Source organism: Equus asinus, chromosome 5, assembly GCF_041296235.1.
Source record: "Equus asinus isolate D_3611 breed Donkey chromosome 5, EquAss-T2T_v2, whole genome shotgun sequence".
Lineage (NCBI taxonomy): Eukaryota > Metazoa > Chordata > Mammalia > Perissodactyla > Equidae > Equus > Equus asinus.
The window spans coordinates 21311606-21332690 of record NC_091794.1 but is presented as its reverse complement, the minus strand read 5'-3'; the positions used below and the strand labels follow the sequence as shown (position 1 = coordinate 21332690).

The following is a 21085-nucleotide window of genomic DNA, read 5'->3' as shown; positions in this document are numbered from 1 at the left end:
GAACTTCTCCTTTCCAGGCTGCAGAATGCTCCGTTCTCATTCAGTGGAGACTCTGCCAATCTAGTTTTCCTTCTCAAGAATTTCTTTATTTTCCTTATGTGACCAAAGCCAGATGTTTCATTTGGGCACACTCTGAGACTTTACCTTGGATTTCAGATTCTCAGAAGAAAAAGGAAGAGTGGCCTAGTTTTGTGTGAGACGTACAACAAACAAGAGTAAAATGGAAATGTTATTGGCAAAGGGAGACTTTCTCAGATTTCCATGGGGAACAATCTCTCTGACACATAAGATAACAGTAGGAATAGAGTTATTCTTTTCTTCTTTTTTCCTTTAAAGATTTTATTTTTCATGTTTCTCCCAAAACCCCCGGTACATAGTTGTGTATTTTCAGTTGTGGGTCCTTCTAGTTGTGGCATGTGGGATGCCACCTCAGCATGGCTTGACAAGCGGTGCCATGTCAGCGCCCAGGATCCAAACCAGCGAAACCCTGGGCCACCAAAGCAGAGCGCACGAACTTAACGACTTGGCCGTGGAGCCAGCCCTTCTTTTTTTCTTTTGAGATATAATTTACATATCGTGAAATTCATCTTTTTAGTGTGTACAATTCAGTAGTTTTTAGTATATTCACAAGGTTGGGCGATCATCACCACTGTCTAATTCCAGAGCGTTTTCATTACCCCAAAAAGAAACCTCATACTCATTAGCAGTCTCTCCCCGTTCGTCTCTCCCTGCAGCCTCTGGCAACTACTAGTTTACTTTCTGTCTCTACAGATTTGCCCAATCTGGACAATATGTTTAAATGGAATCGTACCACATGCGGTCCTTTGTGTCTGGCTCCTTTCACCTAGCAGAATCTTAGCATAATGGTTACAAGGTTTATCCATGTTGTAGTAGGAAGCAGTACTTCATTCCTTTTTATGGATGAATTATGTTCTGTTATATGGATATTCTGCATTTTGTCTCTCCATTCCTCAGTTGATAGATATCTGGTTTCCACTTTTTTGGCCATTGTGAATCACATGCTCTATGAACGTTTAAGTGCAGGTTTTTGCATGAACAGTGTTTTCCTTCCTCTTGGGATATACCTAGGAGTGGAATTGCTGGGCCGTATGGTGACTCTGTGTTTACCTAAGTGCTGAGCTGTTTTCTAAAGTGGCTCCACCTTTTTACAGTCTCACCAGCAATGTATAAGGGTTCCAATTTCTCCACATCATTGCCAATGCTTATTATGATCTGTCTTTTTGATTCTAGCCATCCTAATGGATGTAAAATGGTTTTGTGGTTTTGATTTTAGTCAAATCATTGTGGTTTTGATTTGCGTTTTCCTGATGGCTAATAATGTTGAGCATCTTTTCATGTACTTATTGGCCATTTGTATATCTTCTTTGGAGAAGTGTCTATTCAAATTCTTTGACAAATTTTAAAATTAAATATTTGTCTTAGGAATATCTTTAAACCAATGATTTCTCAAACTTGGTTCACTTTAGAATCTCCTAGAGAGCTTTTTTGAAATCCTGATACCCAGACTTTACCCTCAACCAGTTAAATCAGAATATCTGGGGGTAGAACACCAACAGCAATTTTTTTTAAAACTCTCTGGGTGATTCCAATGTTTGAGAACAAGTGCTTTAGACTCAGTGACCAAGCTGATGATACCAATATAGACATGTTAAAGATTTAGAAACTTAGAAATTATGCCAGGTATTAAAAATGGAACTAAATGTGAATTATAAAGAGCCTAATCCGATCAAGAGGTAGAGGTGAGCTTTTTAATAAGGATTTTTGATAGGATGAACTTCCCTATAACAGGAAGTTTCAAACCACCCACAGTGAGAGAAAATGACCTGGCTGTGGTTCTCGCCTAGTGACCAGGAGTTGGTCTTAGGAGGTAACCATGGGTGAGCCAATTAATGTGAGTAATCATAACGCACTTAAATCCATAAGCCCAGAGAATTTATCTCACTTGTTCAATGTTCAAAAGGAAAGTATGACAAAATGTGGGTATTAACTAGGAGAAAATTGAAAGGTAGGCTTTTGGAAGTCATAAGAAGATTGGAGACTATTTTAAGAGACTTTACTGGAAGCATTAGGGAAAGAGTAACTGAGAATTAAAAAAAAAAAAAAATCCTAGCACTTAAAAAATGCGACAGTCACGGTGGAGGGAAAAGGACATCACTCAAAGAATGTAAAAAGCTCCCCAGAGGAGAGCAGGGAGCCCACAGAGTTTGTCAGATTAGGTACAAAATAGGAAAAAAGACTTTGAGAAGCACCTTTGAAGAGAGTCCAAAACACATAAAGGGCTTATTTAAATCTATTAAAAGGAAGAAGCTAGAATAACAGTGGGATCTTCTGCTGCTAATAATGGGACACAGAGAGTGCTCAGAGACCAAAAAACAAGAAGACTAATTATGTGCGTCTGAATTTATTGAGAAATATATCAGAGTGAGTACAATACTCAATTTGCCCCCTATGAATGGGTTGGGGGCATTTGACCAAATGGTTTCTGTGTTTTGTATAGTTCGAGTCAGGCACACAAATAAATACTGATTAATCCCTGAAAACTATTGGCATTCCTCTTGAGACTTTTGAAGTCTCTGGAAGAAATTTCTCTCTTGGTCATGCCTCTTTCTGAAGCTACTGCCCCAGCCCTCTCCCTCCTATTACCTCCTGAAAGAGTGGTCTTCACTAGTCACCCCCACTTCCTCACCTCCAATTCATTCTTCAGCCCATCTCCTGATTCCACTGAAATGGCCCTTGCCACGGTCATTAAATCAACTGATCTCTTTTTAGACTCCATCCTGTTTAGCCTCAAGCCATGTAACACTTAACCATCTCCTCTGTTCCTCCTTTCTGAAACCTTCTTCTTTTCTTATTTATTTATTTATTTATTTCCTGAGGAAGATTCATCCTGAGCTAACATCCGCTGCCAATCTTCCTCTTTTTGTATGTGACCACCGCCACAGCATGGCCCCTGACAGACAAGCGGTATAGGTCCGCCCCCAGGAACCGAACTTGGGCTGCCAAAGTGGAGCACACTGAACTTAAACACAAGGCCATGGGGCCGGCCCCAAAACCTTCTCTTTTCTTAACTGGACCATAAATGAATACCCTGGTTTTGCCTCTCTGCTGCTTACCAGCTTCTTTTACTGCCTCCTGCCCTCTACCTACCCGTTTAGCGTTGATAAATGCTAAATGGGTTCCAGTCTTGATTTACTTCTTAAGCCATACCCCTCCCTCGGTCTTAATCCCTCCTGTGACATGTCCCCAAGCCCTGCCTCTTTTGAATCCCATTTTCTAACTTCATAGTTGATATTGTCAGATGGATATCCCTCAGTCAATTCAGATTCGGTGACCAAGAATTAGACTCATACCTTACCACTAATCTTTCTGTGCCTCCATGTATTTCCTCTCTCAGTTAATAGTGCTACTATCCATCCATTCCTCAGTCTGAATTCCTTTGTCTCCATACACATCCCGTTAGTCACCACGTCTTAGATATTTAACATCTGAAATGTCTCCTAATCTGTCTCTTATTGTCATCTCCATTGCTCAGGTGTAACCCTGATCTGCTTTTTATCTGAATTATTGCAGTAGCCCCCTAACAGGTCTTGCCCATTTCCAATTCAGCTACTACCCTCTTGCCAGCATTTTTTTTTTTTTCAAACACAGACCTGGCTTTCAAGCACAGATTTCTACTGCTTACACAACTCCTTAGGTAAGCATGTAAGATCTTTTGTAGTCTGGCCCTAATCTACAACTTCTGCATATTCCCTTTAAATTAAGTTGTACTCTTGTCATGCAAAGTAATGGCCAATCCTTGAACACACCATGCACTTTCATCACCATGCCTTTATTCATGTTCTTCCTTGTTTCCTGACTCTTCTCATTATTTAGCTGACAAACTCCTAGTCATCCTTTAAGACAAACTCTTATTCATCAAAATGTGACCCTGGACCAGCAGTATTAGTATCATCTGCGAAGTTGTTAGGAATACAAATTCTTGGGGTTCTTGGGGCTCTACCCTAGACACTACTGAATCTGAAACTGGGGAGTAATGACCAGATCTGTATTTTAACAAAGCTCTTCAGATGATTCTTATCAATTCTAAAATTTCAGAGCCATTGTTCTAAGGCACAGTTCCTTTATCAATGCCTATACCTATATTACTTACTACGTCGTTTCATAATCATATTTACCTATTCTTTTATCCCTCTGTTCTGTCCCATATCAAAGTCAAATACAATATTTTTGCGTATTTCCTAGCACCTGCCACAGTGTCTGGCACATAGGAGATGCTTGGTAAGAATTTGGAGCCTAAAACATACTCCACTCCCCTCAGCATTCAGTCCAGTCAGAGTGCATACAAACACACAGAGCTGATAATCAAATGATGTATGAGGTTCTGCTCTTAAAGGCTGACATGCCACACAAGCCAAAAGCACACATACTGACAACACCAAGTGTCAGCAAGGATGCAGAGAAACTGGATCTCTTGTTCATTGCTGGTGAGTATGTAAAATGGTAGCACTACTCTGGAAAACAGTTTGGCAGATTCATATAAAATCAAGCATATGCTCACTGTGTAATTCAACAGTCACACTCCTGGGTTTTTACCATAGAGAAGTGAAAACGTATGTTCATGCAAAAACCTGTACACAAATGTCTATAGCAGCTTTATTTGTAATAATCAAAAAGTGGAAACAGGAGCCAGCCCAGTAGTGGTTGTTTGCATGTTCCGCTTTGGCACCCTTGGGTTTGCAGGTTCAGATCCTGGGCACGGACCTGCCCACTGCTTGTCAAGTCATGCTGTAGTGGCATCCCACGTATAAAATAAAGGAAGATTGGCAACAGATGTTAGCTCAGGGCCAATCTTCCTCGCCAAAAAAAAAAAGAAACAACCCAAACATCCTTCAACAGGTGAATGAATAATCTGTGGTATATTCTTACAATGGAACACTATCCAACAATAAACAGGATCGAGCTGTTAATACATGCAACAACTTGGATGGATCTCAAGGACATTATACTGGGTGAAAAAATCCAAACTCAAGAGGTTACAGACTGTATAATCATACATGTATACTGCATTCTCAAGAGATGAATTTATAGTGATGAAGAACAGATCAGAGGTTGCCAGGGGTTACAGTTGAGGGAAGGGTGTGACTATAAAGGGGTGGTTTGAGGGAGGTTTTGTTTTGTTTGCATGATGGAACAGTTGAGTATCTTTATTATGGTGGTAGTTACGTTAATCTGTACAACTACACACACACACACACACACACACACAGAGTGCTTGTAAAAACTGGTGAAATTCTAATAAGGCCTCTAGTTTAGTTAACAGTACTGCGCCGGTGTCAGTTTCCTGGTTTTGATAGTGTACTCCATAGTTATGTAAGATGTTATCTTTGGAGAAAGCTAGGTGAAGGGTACACAGAAACTCTCTGTTCTGTTTTGCAACTTCTTGTAAGTCTTAGATAATTTCAAACTAAGAAGTTTGTTGAGACAGAGAAAGCACAGAGATTTCTGGTGAAAGCTAAATGAGAAAGAACAACCTGACATCATGCTAGAACGGGGCCCGGGAAGCAGGGGAGAGCTCACTGCCAGGTGGAGGTGGGAGAGGAGAGAGGAGTGGAGATTCCTGCCTTGGACACCATGTGGTCAAAGTTGGCCCAGGCCTGTTGGCCTCTCTCCAGTCCGACTGCTCACTCCTGCTCGCTTGAGGGGAATTGAGCACGGGGGTGGAGCGGGAGGTGAAAGCTCCTCCCTAGCAGTTTCCCACGTGGGGAGAGGGAGGAAAACTTTTCCTCAACAGGCCAGGGTGGGACAGCGGAGAGAGGGGATAAGGGCTCCCCCTTAATGAGGTTCACGAGAGGTGAAGCGTGTGAACAGTAAAAGATTAAATGACATAAGAACTCAGGCTCTGGAATCAAAGTCCACCTCAAATCCCAGCTCTCTCACTTACTGGTCGTGTGACTTGATTGCTTTATTGAACTTTGCTGAATCATTTCCCTGTTTAAAAACAGGAGTAATGATACTACGTGTCTCAGAATGCTGTGAAGATTACATTAGTGTATACAGAGCACTTAGCAACTGCCTAGCACATATTAAATATGTAATCCATGTTGACTACTCTTTTTAATATTATTCCATATCATTACTAGTATTCCAAGAAGTAGAGAAAATGTACACACAGGTGATTCTGACTATAATGTAATTTTTGATGATTCAAAGGTACTTTAGGATTCTTCAGTACTTCAAATTCATCATAACATCAGCATTTAGTCCCTATATATGTAAACACAAACAATTTAACTTAAAATTAATAGTCATTACTTTCTATTACGGGCCTCTTATGTGCTTTGTACTTGAGATACATTATCTCTAACCTTTATAGCACTCAGGAGGATAAATATATTTTCCCCATTTTCAAGTGAGGAAACTCAGCATGGTTAGTCAGCTCACCCACCATACACAGCTAGTCAGTCTGGTCAGTCTAATTTCAAAGCCTGTGCTTTTTCCAGTACATCATGTTACCTCAGTATTAACCTTGGTATTAATCCATGAAAGCTGCTTAAACACACACAAAGATTATCTAATAGTTGTTCCTTTCACATCAGATTACAGAACAGAATATACAACTCCTGTCACAGCCTAGGGCAGACACTTCCAGGCCATTGCTGGGACCAAGACTTGGAGACACTAGACAATGATGGAAACCAGGAGCCCAAAGCCAGTTGTAGCAAGAATTCAGTCTAGGGTTCCAGCCAGTAGGTAAAGCAAGGAGCTATAAAGGGAACCCTGCCAAGCGCCAAGGTCCACGCCAGCAATCAGAGTAGGAAAGGGCAGGCCGAGCCTGGCAGAAGGCACTCCAGGGGACTCAGGACTGCCTCTCTGTCTCCTCTTGATGATAAATGCCAGCTGAATAGGGCCTCAAGGAGCCTCAGCTGAGGAGGCAGGTGAAAACCCTTGGCCTACTAGCCCTACTGCTGGACATTAGAAGCCAGCGTCAGGAAGGCCCCGAACAGGAGCTTGTTGATCAGTAGGATGGACACGGGGTCTCAGGCAGCTGAGGTAAACTAGCAGGAAGTGAAACCAGCGTCATGACACCTGGATTAGCTGTCCCAGCGTGGTCCCCATCTAGCTGTAAAACTGCATGCAGGTCGCTCAATCTAAAAATGAAGGAGTCAGGTCCGATCACTGGTTTATGCTGTATCTCTTAGGATGCTAAGGTTCAAATCCTGTCCTGGGCAATTTGTGGGGACAGAGTGCTGGGGAGCAAGCAGGTCCTGCCTTTCGAGCATCTCCCTTTTATCTCTTCTAAGTACTGGACCTCTAAATCCTTCTGAGTCTAATGATTTAGCCAGGATAACAGACATTTAGTAAGTTTCTGCTGGGTTCAGGGCCCTGTGGGAAGTGCTGATGGGAACAAAGCTGAGTAACACCCAGTCCTATCATCATGAATTCCCAGATTCTGGCCCAGTGGGGAATGGTTCCAGCAGCTGTAGTTGTTCAGAATTCTCAGATGCACCAAGGCCCAAAGTTCTCCTGCTGCACACCTGAGGACCAGAAAGAAGGAGGCGGGGAAAGGAAACCTCCCTAGTGTGGCAGGGAGGAAACCTCCCTAGTGTGATCTCCTGCCTACAGGAAATCAGTTTACATGTCACCTGGTAAGTGATAATATTCTGGTTTACAGCAGACATCTTGTGATTGGATGTTTCATGTGGCCAGTTGTGCTGTGCCTTATGCTCCACTTAAAACCAGGGCATCTGCTCTGCCCTTTGGGAAGTGCTACAGGTCTCCTGCTGGGAATTGCTCAAGGCTTTGTCCCGCAGCTAAGGGAGAAGGAAGTTGAAATCACTGCTTCATAAATTACAACACATGCCTGCACTCTAGAGTCTGAGGTTATATGAGAGAAGAGGATTTTTTGGTTTCTAGTGTTTTTCCCCTGGCATTTAAAAACACATCTAAAATATATTACAGTTGCATGAGACATGGCAAAAATACATTTGAAAACTAATTTTTTTTAATTGAGGTGGAGTGTGGCCTTAATACTCCTAATTAAAGGCATTAAGCTCCTTTCTAGTAATGGTACCCTTTGGGGCTTTTTTTTTTCTCATCACTTATCTTGAATCTGTCAGTTTGCTTCTCCTCTACTGTCCTAGACCTTAGCTGGTATAATGAAGTAATGGGTATTTGGTCTTGTATCTAAATTTCCACATTTCAGCTTTAAAAATATTTGCAAGGATACATTTTTAAATTGATCCTTAGGCCTGTTCATTGTCCAGAAGTGCTATGCCTTCTGAAATTTGTACGCTGGAAATTTATATGCATATTCACATGTAGTATCTATAATAAATGTATATTCATATACATAGATTTTTTTTAAATGACCCAGGGAATACTGAGAAAACAATCGCTAATATTAAATTAAAATTTTATTCTATTTTAAAAGATGAAAAGACAGAATAAGAAAATTGTCTTTGCAGTGAAAAGTTTAGAAACCCAGGGAGGTGGTGTCCTAATGAACTGAGGGCAGAAATTATATCTCATTTGCCTTCCTATCTCCAGTTCTTCTTAATCCCTGGACAAGCAGGTTTTTAGGAATTGTGGAATTAATTAATGTCTGACACAGGAAGTCATTAAAAAGATAGCTAATAAAACATGGAGACCCTGAGGTCATCTACTAAAGGAGAATTTGGAGGCAGGATGTTTAGCAAGGTTTTTTTTTTGCACTTAATAGCTAAATATTTTGATTGACTGATCGGTATGTAAATTCCAATGCATCTTTGGTAACCGGGTCAGCCTGTTGCTCCTGCTTAAGGCAGAGAAGCAGAAAGGGAGGTGTGACTGGCTTATTAAGAAGCCAGCAGCAGGGGAAAGCACCTTGCCTCTGGAATAAGTTTGAGAAGGGAAGAGCTGGAAGGGACCTTAGATTTCATCAGGTCTGACCACTGCTAACCATTTAGCTATTCAGCAGGCAGAACGTCTTTGTTCTTCCATTTCCTCTCGGCTTCAGCCACTGTAGCCTGAACTGACAGAATAGTAGGTAGGGAGCTTGCTCTCTCCATGTAAAACAAAGCCACACAAGCACTTATGACTACAGGAAAGCAGGCAAATTTAGAGAGGCCAGGCCCACCCAGGACAGGAGGCAGGGCCGAGCATTTTAGCTCTTGACAAAACGTAATTTACTGGCTGCAAGAATGTAAAGAGAAGGCATGCTTCCTAGCCTAGCTACAATCACAAATCAGTCCAAACTCAGCAGATTTTCTGAAGCCAGAGAATGGGATGCATGTTGTTAACCTCTGAGCAGATGTCAGCTGAAAGTCTGTAATCTGTGTGGTCATGAAGATGAGGTCTCATCCATCAATTGCTCGACAAGGGCTGTCATCGTATCACTGGGCCTACATGGCCCTTGACACATGATGTAAGAGACACATTGGACAAAAGCATTTCCTGGGGGAATTCTCCAGGAAGAATTCAGCCAATGGAAAGGAATCTTTCAAGTGGCCTGATTTCATTGGAGACAAGCAAACACATATGTGCGTGTGCGTATGTGAATATACACGCCCCCAAGATGCTGCACTCTCCTAGAAACAAAGAGAACAGGAGAGCAAAAGCTTCACAGACATCCTGTTAGGATCCTCTCGCTCATTTGTTTTTAGACCCCCTTCAGCACCATGCCGAGAAAGGAAGCAAAGGAGGGGCTCAGCTGGACCAGAAGGCTTTGCAGTGAGAGTTTGGGATATGAGGATTTGCCGAGTGGTCAAAACCCAGTGTCTCTGGAAGTCCTGGCACTCAGAGCCCCCAAGATAACTCTGGCCCTTCGAGTTCAGTAATGCCGGGAAGTTCTCGGCCATACCACGAGGGACCAAGGGGAACCCCCTGAAACTCCCACCATTACCAGAATATAGCTCTCTTGTCTTAACAAACAGACATTGAACCAGCTCTTAACTCTCCCTCTGACTGTCAGGGATCTCTGCCGCTTTAGAGCCATTACCCACACTTTTGGAAGGATGAGAGCCTTCCTCCTTCCACCTAACAGAGGAGATCATTGCCAAGGAAAAGTGAGATTGGGGAAGAGGACAAAGAAAGGAATAAAAGATGGGCCTCCCATTTCCATTAATGAATTCATTCATTCATTCATTCAATAAATAGTTAGGGAACACTTGCCATTTTCCAAAGACTGTGCTCAGGGCTGAAATACAGATGAACAAGAAACAGCTTGGCTTTCAAGGAGTAGAAACTGTCTAGTGGGACAAACACAAAAAACTGGTAGTATAACATGACAATTGTAGTGAAGCACATGTACCTGGTGTGTTGTAAGGACATACGACAGAGCACCACACCTAGAAGGAGGGCATCATCCAGGCGGATATGTGCTCTTATTTCTTTGAATCCAGTGAGGTGAGTCACTCACAAAGAAAATGTTAAGAAGTACCTCACAGAACAAATAAAAAGATTGACTTCCTCTGTGGCACAGTAAGCTTGGCTGAGTGATGTTGGAGACCATTGATTTTGGTGGCAACAGTCTGCAAGGCTGTATAATTTTCTCCTCCAGCACTCAGCTGTCTGGATGTAAAAGCAGACCGTGGATTGTAATTTGAATGCAAGGTTTGTCGGGCAGATGCAGCCAAAGGGCTTGTTTGGAACGGGAATTGGTGTTATTGAGAGAACAGTTCAGATAACCAACCAGAGGTTTGAAATTGCGTAGAGAAAGAAAGAAGGGCCTGATAGACTGTGAGAAGCTAAAGAAACCAAGTAACTGGAGGTCTGTAGGCTGTCGCCGAGCAAGTGTGTTAGAAGTAAGCATATGAGGGGCCTGGAGGATAGCAGACTCGTTCATTCGTTCATGTATTTATTGAGCGCCCTCAATACGTGAGGTAGTGTTTTAGTGCTGGGAGTACATCATGAACAACTCTAGTTGGGAGGATAAGACAAAAAAATAATAATAAATATGCAAATAAATACTTTACCTTCTAATGTAATACATTAGATGTGTGAGTTAAAATATTGCAGGCAGGGAGAATAGCCACTTCAAAACCTTGAAGTGTGTAAGTGCCTGATGTTTTAAAGGAACAGTAAGGAGGCCTGTATGGAGTGGAGTGGGCAAGAGGACAAATAGGAAATGAGGTAGAGAGAGAATGGAGACCAAATATGTAAGCCGTTTGGAGCCTGGTAAAGACTGGCTTTTCCTCTGAGTCAGATGGAGAGCCATTGCAGGGTTTTGAGCAGAGAAGTGAGATGATCTGATTTACCTTTAATGGATTGCTCTGGCTGCTGGGTTGAAAATAGATCTAGGGAGCATCCAGAGTAGAAGCAGGGAGACCAGTTCAGAGGCCATTGGAATAATCCAAATGAGAAATGCAAAGTAAGACTTTGAGCAGGGTGATGGCAGCAGAGATGTGAGAAGTAGTTGGATTCTGGATGTATCTCAAGGATAGAGCCAATGGGATTCCATGACAGATTGGATGTGGGTGGTGAGCAAGAGTCAAGGATGACTCCAAGATTTTTGGTCCAAATAAATAGAAAGATGTGGCTGCCAGTATCTGAACTGGGGAAGAATATGAGAGGAACAGGTGAGGAGGAAGACTAGGAGGAAAATTTTGGATGGACTGTGATCAGAGAATGGGATATTGGTGTTTAAATTTCTGAAATGGAACCATTCTGAATGGTCATAAAAGCTGGGTATGACTCTGGGGCTGGGTGTCTGAAAGTGGAATAAAGTCAAGTCATGATGAGTAAGGAACTTAGAACTCCGGAGCGTGAAAGGTTAATGAAATTTCTAGGATAGTCTCCTAGGATGGTGGCCCAGGCAACAGAGGAAGGAGCAGGGCCAGGCTGCTCTCACCCTTATGATACAAAGTTTGAATATAAATGGTTAGAGGTCACACAAATATTAGTTGGAGGTGTACAGAGTTTGAATTGGATTCAGATTTTGAACCTGATACGTTAGAAATAAGCAAGATAGAAAACTGATCATATTTGCTGAGTCACACCAGACAATATTATGATAAAGCTGTTTGGAACATATCCAGATGAGATAGATTTATGATCCTGTTGTAGCATGGATCAAAAACAGTGGGTTGAAAAAGAAATTCAATAAACGTTCAGTATTTAAGCTTAATTGTGTTATTAAAAAGCTTTTTAGGGGCCAGCGCCGGTGGCCTAGGGGTTAAGTTCAGTGCACTCCACTTTGGTGGCCCAGGTTCAGTTCCCAAATGTGGACCTACACTGCTCTGTTAGCAGCCATGCTCTGCTGGCAGCCCATGTCCTAAAAAATAGAGGAAGATTGGCATGAAGGTTAGCTCAGGATGAATCTTCTTCAGCAAAAAAATAAAAAAATGCTTTTTGGAAAGACATTCATGTTTGGTTTTAGATATGTTTAAAGCTCAGTGATACCATTATATCAACTCATGTAGCGCTTTAGAAGCATGGCCCTGTGACATCTTAGGAAAGTTTTCAAATAGTCATGGCAAGCCAAGAAATACCCTCAGCCCCATTTGCAGGCCATGTTTCCAAACTCAGTCCTTAACCATTGTTAAAATGAAACAATAGGATGACCAGTCAGTCCTTTATAACTCCAAGTACAATAAACCTCCAAGTTCAGGAACCAGTATTTGATAAAGGTTTGTAAAATGTCATATGTGTGAGCTGGTGGATGTCACTTACATGTCTGAATTCATTTAAGACTATTGAAATGATAATCCAGGTTTATACAGGTTCTGCAGATATAGACGGATATTTATCTATATGTATTGAGACTTTACTTGAGAATGGAAAAATCTAGAAAGCTCTTGCCTTACATTGCCAAGCAATAAGTGGAGAAAAAAAGATAATGAGATACCTATATAATCCTTTTTTTAAAAAAAAAAACCCACCTTGTTTCTGACTGCCAATAACCCAGTCCAAGCTTTTATCTCTTCAAAAATGCAAAACAAGTCATCTAGATGGGACTGGCTGTTTATAAACAAGTATCTAATATCTAAATCTAATTGCTTTGTGGAAATTATGTGTTTGTGATTGATTAAAATATTCAGCATATGTAGGTTTCATCTTTTAGTTCAATAGAAAAATATAAATGACATTGGTGGTTGAATTTCTATCAAAGTGGCAAAGACAATCCCCAAACATCCGTAATTCACCCGCTGAATTGGAGATGATTCACCTTTCAGGGACTTCACAGGTGTTGACTTCGCCAAACGAAATAGGTAAATCATTTTCCATTCATTATTTTTCTTTGAGGCAAATTTTCAGTAAAATTGTTTGTGAAAAATATCAAAATATACTCATATAAGTCCATAACATGTCCACTTGAAAAATGAATTTGCATCAACTTTTGAGATGTGAAGACTATGTAATGTAGTTTTTGTGAAAAATAACTAAATTGAGTTCCTCCTAACTAAATCAGGAAGAGGAGGAATTCTAAATCAGTATTTCATGCAGTGCTGAATTACATGAAAAGAGACCTGATTGTGCGGTGGTGTTCAAATAAAATGGGTCCAGAGAAGAATTAAGAAAGAAACCTACCCCTCAGTGATCTAGACAACACAGACGTGTGGCTGTGAAACCCGGGCAGTTGCTTGGTGAGGAGGTCATCGTCAGATGTTCATGGCTCATGCCCACGAGCTTGTGAGAGGCCATGGGGAAGAATGCCCTGTTTTTGGTCCTACAGGAGCCCACTCAGTGGTTGCAGCACAGCCCAAGCTTCTGACTGCACCAAGTGGCCAGTCCCAGGTCGGCAGTGCCCTTTTTTCTAAATCAGTGTCAGCGCTGGTCTCTCAAATTGTACAACTTTTCTTAACAAATGCTTTGTGAAGCTGCTGGTTAGCATTGTTCTCATTTCAGTAGTCAATATTCACCACATATTCCCGCTTTTTATGGGACGAGACAAAGAAGCTAGGGAAAATTACTCTCCATAAGTCCGCAGTTTGAAGATGTGGTGACTGAGGAGGCACACCTGAGTGAACAAGTGGCTAGGCAGGATAGGGCTAGATCTTAAATTTGGATACAGAAGACTTAAGTAAACAATAGACAAATGTTCTTTATACATGTAGCTCTCTTGCTAAGTGATGAAGGTGGTATTTTAAGAAAATAAGTCTGAAAGTAATGTATATCATTGTTAGGACAGGGGGAAAAGGTGTTCAGAGAGCTGAAGGTTATACTAAAAACCTAAAAATTAATATTTTTGCATCACCTTAGAGTTTTCAAAGAGTTTTGGCACACACCTCATTTGATCTTTGGGATGACCTGTGGGGTGGATATGAAAGATGCTGTTATCTTCGTTTCACGGATGAGGGAACAGGAACCTAGAGAAGTTAAATGACTTGCCTAGAGTCATGCAGCCATGATTGGCAGAGCCAGGATTCTCCCATCTGTCACCTGACTCCAGTTCCATTGCTCCGAACATGATTGTATCCTGGATAAATATGGAGGCAGGAATGGAGAGTGAGGGACAACTCAGGGAGATTTTGAAATAACAAGTGAAAGAAATTGGCAATTGATTGGGTATAGGTGGTAAAGAACCAGGAGAAGGAAAAGGTGATTCCTAGCTTCCCAAAGCCTGGAAGATGGTGAGATTAATAATACCATCAGCTAATGTTGGCAACATGCTTACTATGTGCCAGGCCCCTGTGCCACACACTTCGCTGTATCGCCGCCTCCATTGAATCCTCACAATTCTTGGAGGGGTGGTATTATTATTATTCCCTATTTTACAAGGGAAATACATGAAAGTTGTTTTCACTTTTAGAGAAAGAAAAAAAATCAAAGTTTTTGCTCCAAGACAAGGTAAAGTTCAATTGGACTCATTGGCTTATGGTGACCATGCTTAGGACCTGAGACCTGGGGCAGTGGCTTGATGTTCTTGTGTGTGTGGACATAATTATGCTGCCAGCCCCGAGGTAACCAAGCTGGTTTAATGGTGATTATGATGTCTGCAAATCCAGCACTGCCAAACTGTTTGTTTAAGGCCTCTGAGGTACTTTGCTTGTCATTACAATAGACTTCCCTAAGTAGCTGGTTTTGTCTTGGCTCTGGCCATTAAGATGGTCAGCCAGGTGATCCAGGTATGTTAGATAAGAATGCTTTCCTCCTCAGTTATTTTTTAAAAATAAAAGTATAACTAAGTACAGTTATCAAGTGACTGTTAGTATAAATATTGCATTTATGTAGAATACACTATTTAAACTAACACTCTTAAATACAATTACATTCCTTCTTAACCGTTGCTAGTTACTTTTGCTTCTTAATCGTTATCAGTTACTGTCCAGCGTAAGCCTGCGTTTCCCCTTAGGTTAACCAGTTCACACATTTCAGCCTTATCCTGAGCCTCTGTTGGTGCCCAGGCTTTGTCGGAGCCCCTGATTGTCCACACCTCCCCTAATCTTGGAATTGCTCTGTAACTTCATTTAAACTACTCAAGAGAAGACCCTTCCCAAATTTCCTGCTTTCATTCCCTGCTTCCTCTTTCTCTCTTGGTCAAACAGAGAGAGAAAAACAATGTACGTATCAAATAAAGTAAATAGTGTATGAAAAAAATCCCAAACCCTTTTCCAAATAGCAGTTTACTTTACAGCTCATTTCTAAAGGCTCCGAACTACATCTCTTGAGATATCCACCTGCTCATTATTTGTTTACTAGACTGCATAGAGAGTCTCCTGGCAGCCATAAACTTCATGGAAAAATCCTCTTCTCTGATACCACCTGTTTGTAGGAAGGTGGCCCTCTTTTAAAAGACTTGGAGGGGCCGGCCCCATGGCTGAGTGGTGAAGTTCACACGCTCCGCTTCGGCGGCCCAGGGTTTCGCTGGTTCAGATCCTGGGTGCAGATGTGGCACCACTCATCAGGCCATGTTGATGCAGCGTCCCACATGCCACAACTAGAAGGACCTACAACTAAAATATAGAACTATGTACTGGGGGGATTTGGGGAGAAAAAGCAAAAAAAAAAAGACTTGTAGCTATAGAAGCAAGAAATGCCAGAATTTAGTTCTTTTTGAAAATAAATTTCAATAAATCATAACAGTTTTTTACAGGGCTGTAAAGTGGTTTCTTCCCGGTGGTCCTTCGCTCTGAGGCTGCATTAGGATGCTGGTGGGATGTTCTGTCCGTGCCCGGGGCAGAGGGTCATGACTGTAAGTGTCTTTCTTCCTGACGCCCTCTAGGATTGTGAAGATGTCCAGTCCCAATCTGAACATGGTCACCTTACTAGGCAGTTGTATGACTTACAGTAGCGCTTACCTCTTTGGGATTCAAGATAAAAACGCTTCAGTGGGAAGCTCAATGGAAACTCTCATTCAGGTAGGTGAAGTCTTAAATTTTTTTGTAATATAATGCCCATGTTTTGGTAATTTTTTAAAACAGCTGCTCCTGTGGGGAGTGGTTACCTTTATCCTGGGTGTGAGCACTTTCAGAGGGGATCCCTGGAACTCTTAGTCAGTGAGGTCCGCTTTCTGCCCCATGCCCTCTATGGACTGAGGCCTGCCGGAGTCAGAATGTGTGGAGAACTGACAAAGGTTCCTCTCATGATTCTTGCTTCTGTGCCTTTCCATCTATAGATAAGACTGTCCATGCTGTGCATTGGAACCTCCCTTGTGTTTGGCCCCATTCTGGGAAAGAGCTGGCGACTCTACAAGGTGTTTACCCAGAGGGTCCCGGACAAGAGAGTGGTGAGTAGGCAGCAAGCACACACTGCTTGATTGCACACAGCTGCTCCACTACTGATTAAAAGACAGAGAAGCTTGTGCCAGGTTACCGGGTCCGGCCCTTTACGACAATCTGAAGTTCCTGCTGCTCACTTCAAACCTTGGAGTCATGTGGCCTTATAATCCCCAAGCCTGGAAGGCTATGTGTCTGTGCTGTTGGGAGATAGGTCTTTGAGCTAAAGTTCTGCTTCGTATGCACCCCAAGCCCTAATACTGATCTGGGGATGTGTGAGCTGGGGATCCTCCCAATGTGGGAGGGAGAGCAAGGTGCCCAGAGAGACTGCTACTTGGCACAGGTGTGAGCTGAAAGTGGACAGAGGGAGAGTGATTACAGGGAATCTTTAGCAAGTAAGCAGGGTCACTTCCCTCACTGGAGCCCAATTCTTTTCCATGTAGAAGGCCATTCTCTGCACTAGGAAGGGTGGGCCTGGAGCAGTGAGCAGGGAAGAGGATACCCATTCTGCAGATAGAATCAACCCTAGAAGCTATGGGGCAGCCAGATGCCTACATGTCCCTGATATCAGATGTCACGCGAACCACATCCCCTCATTTGATCAGGTTCCCTGATAGAACGGCCCAAACCTTAAAGCCTGATCATGAAACTCTTTGGCTATAGGCCCTGCCCAGACCCAATATATCACGCAGTTGGAGTTTATTTCTCTGGAATTATGGTTTGTTTGGTTGGGGTTTTTTAGCAAACGTTATTGAAACATGGTGAATATTTATCAAAAGCTTAGCTGTGAGTACCGATGTATATGAAAAAGATCACAGGACAGGAAGTTCACCCATCCCTATAGAACATTGTTTCCTTTTTTTAAAATAGCTTCATTGAGGTATAATTGGCATGCAATGAACTGCGCATATTTAAAGTATATGATTTGATAAGTTCTATCATATGTATACACTCATGAAACATGGTGTATAATCTGCAAAATCTCATGCACCTTCATTATCTCCCCCTCCTGTCCACTCCTTACATCCCCTGTCCCTGGCCCCAGGCAACCATTGATCTGCTTTCTGTCACTAGAGATTAGTTTGCATTTTCCAGAATTTTATATAATGGAATACAGTATATACTCTTTTTTTAATCTATGTTCTTTTATTTGACATAATTATTTTGAGATTCATCTATGCTGTTGCGTGTATCATTGTTTCTTGTTACTGCTGAGTAGTATTCCAACGTGCAGACATACTACAGTTTGTTTATCCATTCTCCTGCTGACGGACATTTGGGTTTGTTCCCCATTTGGGGCTATTAGAAATAAAACTGCTTTGAACATTTTATGTGGAAGTCTTTGTCTAGACATATGCTTTCATTTCTCTTGGATAAAAACCTAAGAGTAGAATGGCTGGATCATATGGTAGGTGTATGTTTAACTTTCTAAGAAATTGCCAGATTGTTTTCCAACGTGGCTGTGCCGTATTCAGTTCCCATCAGCAGTGCATGAGAGTCCTTTTCCCCCACATCCTCACCAACGTTGAACTTGGTTGGTCTTTTTCATTTTAGTCATTCTAATAGGTAAGTATAGAAGTATTTCACTGTGTTTTAATTTGCATTTCTCAGATGCAGTGTTGAGCATCTTTTCATGTGCTTATGTGCCATCCATATATCTTCTTTGGTGAAGTATCTGCTCAAATCTCTCACCTGGTTTTTTTATTAGTTGTTTATTTTCTTATTGTTGCATTGGTTTTTTGTTTGTTTGTTTGTTTGAAGAAGATTAGCCCGGAGCTAACATCTGCTGCCAATCTTCCTCTTTTTGCTGAGGAAGACTGGCCCTGAGCTAACATCTGTGCCCATCTTCCTCTACTTTATATGTGGGACGCCTACCGCAGCACGGCTTAGCTGAGCAGTGCCATGTCTGCACCCGAGATCCAAACCAGCAAACCCCAGGCCGCCGAAGCGGAACGTGCAAACTTAACCCCTGTGCCACAGGGCCGGCCCCTATTGTTGCATTTTGAGAGTTCTTTTTATAGCCTAGATGCAAGTTCTTTAGCAGACATATGATTTGCAAAGATTTTCTTCCAGATTGTGGCTTTTCTTTTCATTTGTTAAGAGTGTCACTCAAAGATATGTTTCTAATTTTGATGATGTCCAATTTACCACTTTGTTCTTTTATGGATCATGTTTTTGGTGTCAGATATAAGAAACTTTTGCATAATCCAAAGCCCCCAAAACACAGGTTTTCTCCTGTGTTTACTTCTAGAAGTTTTATGAGTTTTTGTTTTTACATTTCAGCCCATAATCCATTTGGAGTTCATTTTGAAATACAGTGTGATGTATGCATCAAAGTTCATTTTTTAATGTCTGGATATCCAATTGTTCCAGCACCATTTCTTGAAAAGACTATTCTTTCTTCACTGAATTACCTTTGAACTTTTGTTGAAAATTATTTGTCCATAGATGTGTGAATCTGTTTCTAGACTCTTCTCTGTCTCATTGATAAAGTTGTTTATTTTGACATAAATGCCATATTATCTTGATTACTGTAGCTTTATATTAAAATCTTGAATCAGGAAGTACTAATTCTCCCACTCTGTTCTCTTTCAATGTTGTTTTGGCTAATCTAGGTCCTTTGAATTTCCATATGAATTTTTGAATCAGTTTGCCAATTTCTACAAAAATCCCACCCGGATTTTGATTGAGAATGTGTTGAATCTATGGATCAAATTGTAAAGAATTCACTTCTTAACAACGTTGTGTCTTTTAACCCATGAACACAGTATATTTATCCATTTATTTAGGTCTTTAATTTCTCTCAGCAATTTTTTTTTTGTAGTTTTCAGTAGAGGTCTTTCACATCTTTTATTAGAATTTGTAAGTATTTAATTTTTTTATGCTATTATACATATTATTGTTTTTTATTTCACTTTCAGGTTTTTGTTGCTAATATATAGAAATACAATTGATTTTTTGTATGCTGATCTTCTATGCTGCAACCTTGCTAAACTGCTTATTAGTTATAGTACCTTTTTTGTAGTTTCCAGCAGATTTTCTATACAGATGATCATATCATCTGTGAATAAAGACAGTTTCTTTCCAACCTCTTGTATGATAGCACTGGATAGAAACGAAAGTACAACGTTCAATAGAAGTGCTGAGAACAGACATTCTTGAGCTGCTCTTAATCTTATAAGGCAAGCACTAAGTCTTTTAAAACTAATTATGATGTTAGCTGCAGTTTTATTGTAGCTGCTCTTTATTTAGTTGAGGAAGTTCCCTTCTATTCCTGTTTTGCTGAGAGTTTTTATAAAGAATTTATGTTGGATTTTGTCAATGTTTTTTCTGTGTCTGTTGACATGATCATATGGGGTTTTTAAAAAAATTTGTTCATATGGTGGATTACATTAAATGATTTTAGGATCTCAAACCAACCTTGCATTCCTGAGATAAATTCTGCTTGGTCATGATGTATCATCCTCTTCTTATATTGTTGGATTTATTTTCTTAAAATTTTGTCTATAATGTGTATATTTATGTTCTTAAGAGATATGCTCTGTTGTTTTCTTTTCTTGTAAAATCTTTTTCTTGGTAATGCTGGCCTTATAGAAGAAATTAGGACGTATTCCCTCTTCTTCAATTTCTGGAAGAGTTTGTGTATAATTGGCTTTCACATAGTGTAAGTACCTTACAATAGTATGCTTCCATTTCTCTCCTTCCTGATCTCTATATTATTGTTTTCACTTTTACGTATGTTAAAAGCCCCACACAATTGTTATTATTTTTGTTTAAACAATTGGTTATCTTTTTAATTTTTTCCCATGTAATTGTTTTATTTTTTATTCTTTTTTTGAGGTATAATTGAAATATAACATTAGTTTCAGATGTACATCATAATGATTCAATATTTGTATATATTGTGAAATGATCACCACAATAAGCCTAGTTAACGTCCATCCCCATATAATTATAAAATTTTTTTCTTGCGATGAGGACTTTTAAGACCTTCTCTCTTAGCAACTTTCAAATATGCAGTACAGTATTATTAACTATAGTTGCCATGCTGTACATTATATTCCCATGACTTGTTGATTTTATAACTGGAAGTTTGTACCTCTTGACCTCCTTCACTCATTTCACCACCCCTCACCCCGACCTCTGGCAACTACCAGTCTGTTCTCTGTATCTATGAGCTTGGTTTTAGTTTTCTGTTTTTTTAGATTCCACATATAAGTGAGATCAATATTTGTCAATATTTGTCTTTCTCTGTCTGACTTATTTCACTTAACATAATGCCCTCAAGGTCCATCCATGTTGTCACAAATGGCAAGATCTCATTCTTTTTTATGGCTGAATAGTATTTCATTGTGTGTGTCTATATATGTGTGTGTATGTATACATCTCCTTTATGCATTCATCCATCAATAGACACTTAGGTTATTTCC

General features: G+C 40.7%; 1 protein-coding gene across 3 annotated transcripts in view; it reads left to right on the top strand.

Moving 5' to 3' along the window:
- The window catches only part of GPR156 (G protein-coupled receptor 156), an 86059-nt gene that overhangs the window by 45034 nt on the left and 19940 nt on the right, over positions 1 to 21085 (top strand). For 2 of the 3 annotated variants that reach the window (XM_070508935.1, XM_014829606.3), the window contains exons 4-5: positions 16163 to 16298; positions 16556 to 16666. In XM_070508935.1, the coding sequence (XP_070365036.1) occupies positions 16163 to 16298; positions 16556 to 16666 (247 nt within the window). Of the gene's footprint in view, positions 1 to 7468; positions 7668 to 16162; positions 16299 to 16555; positions 16667 to 21085 lie in introns of all 3 variants that reach the window. The other variant, XM_070508936.1, reaches the window with a different exon arrangement.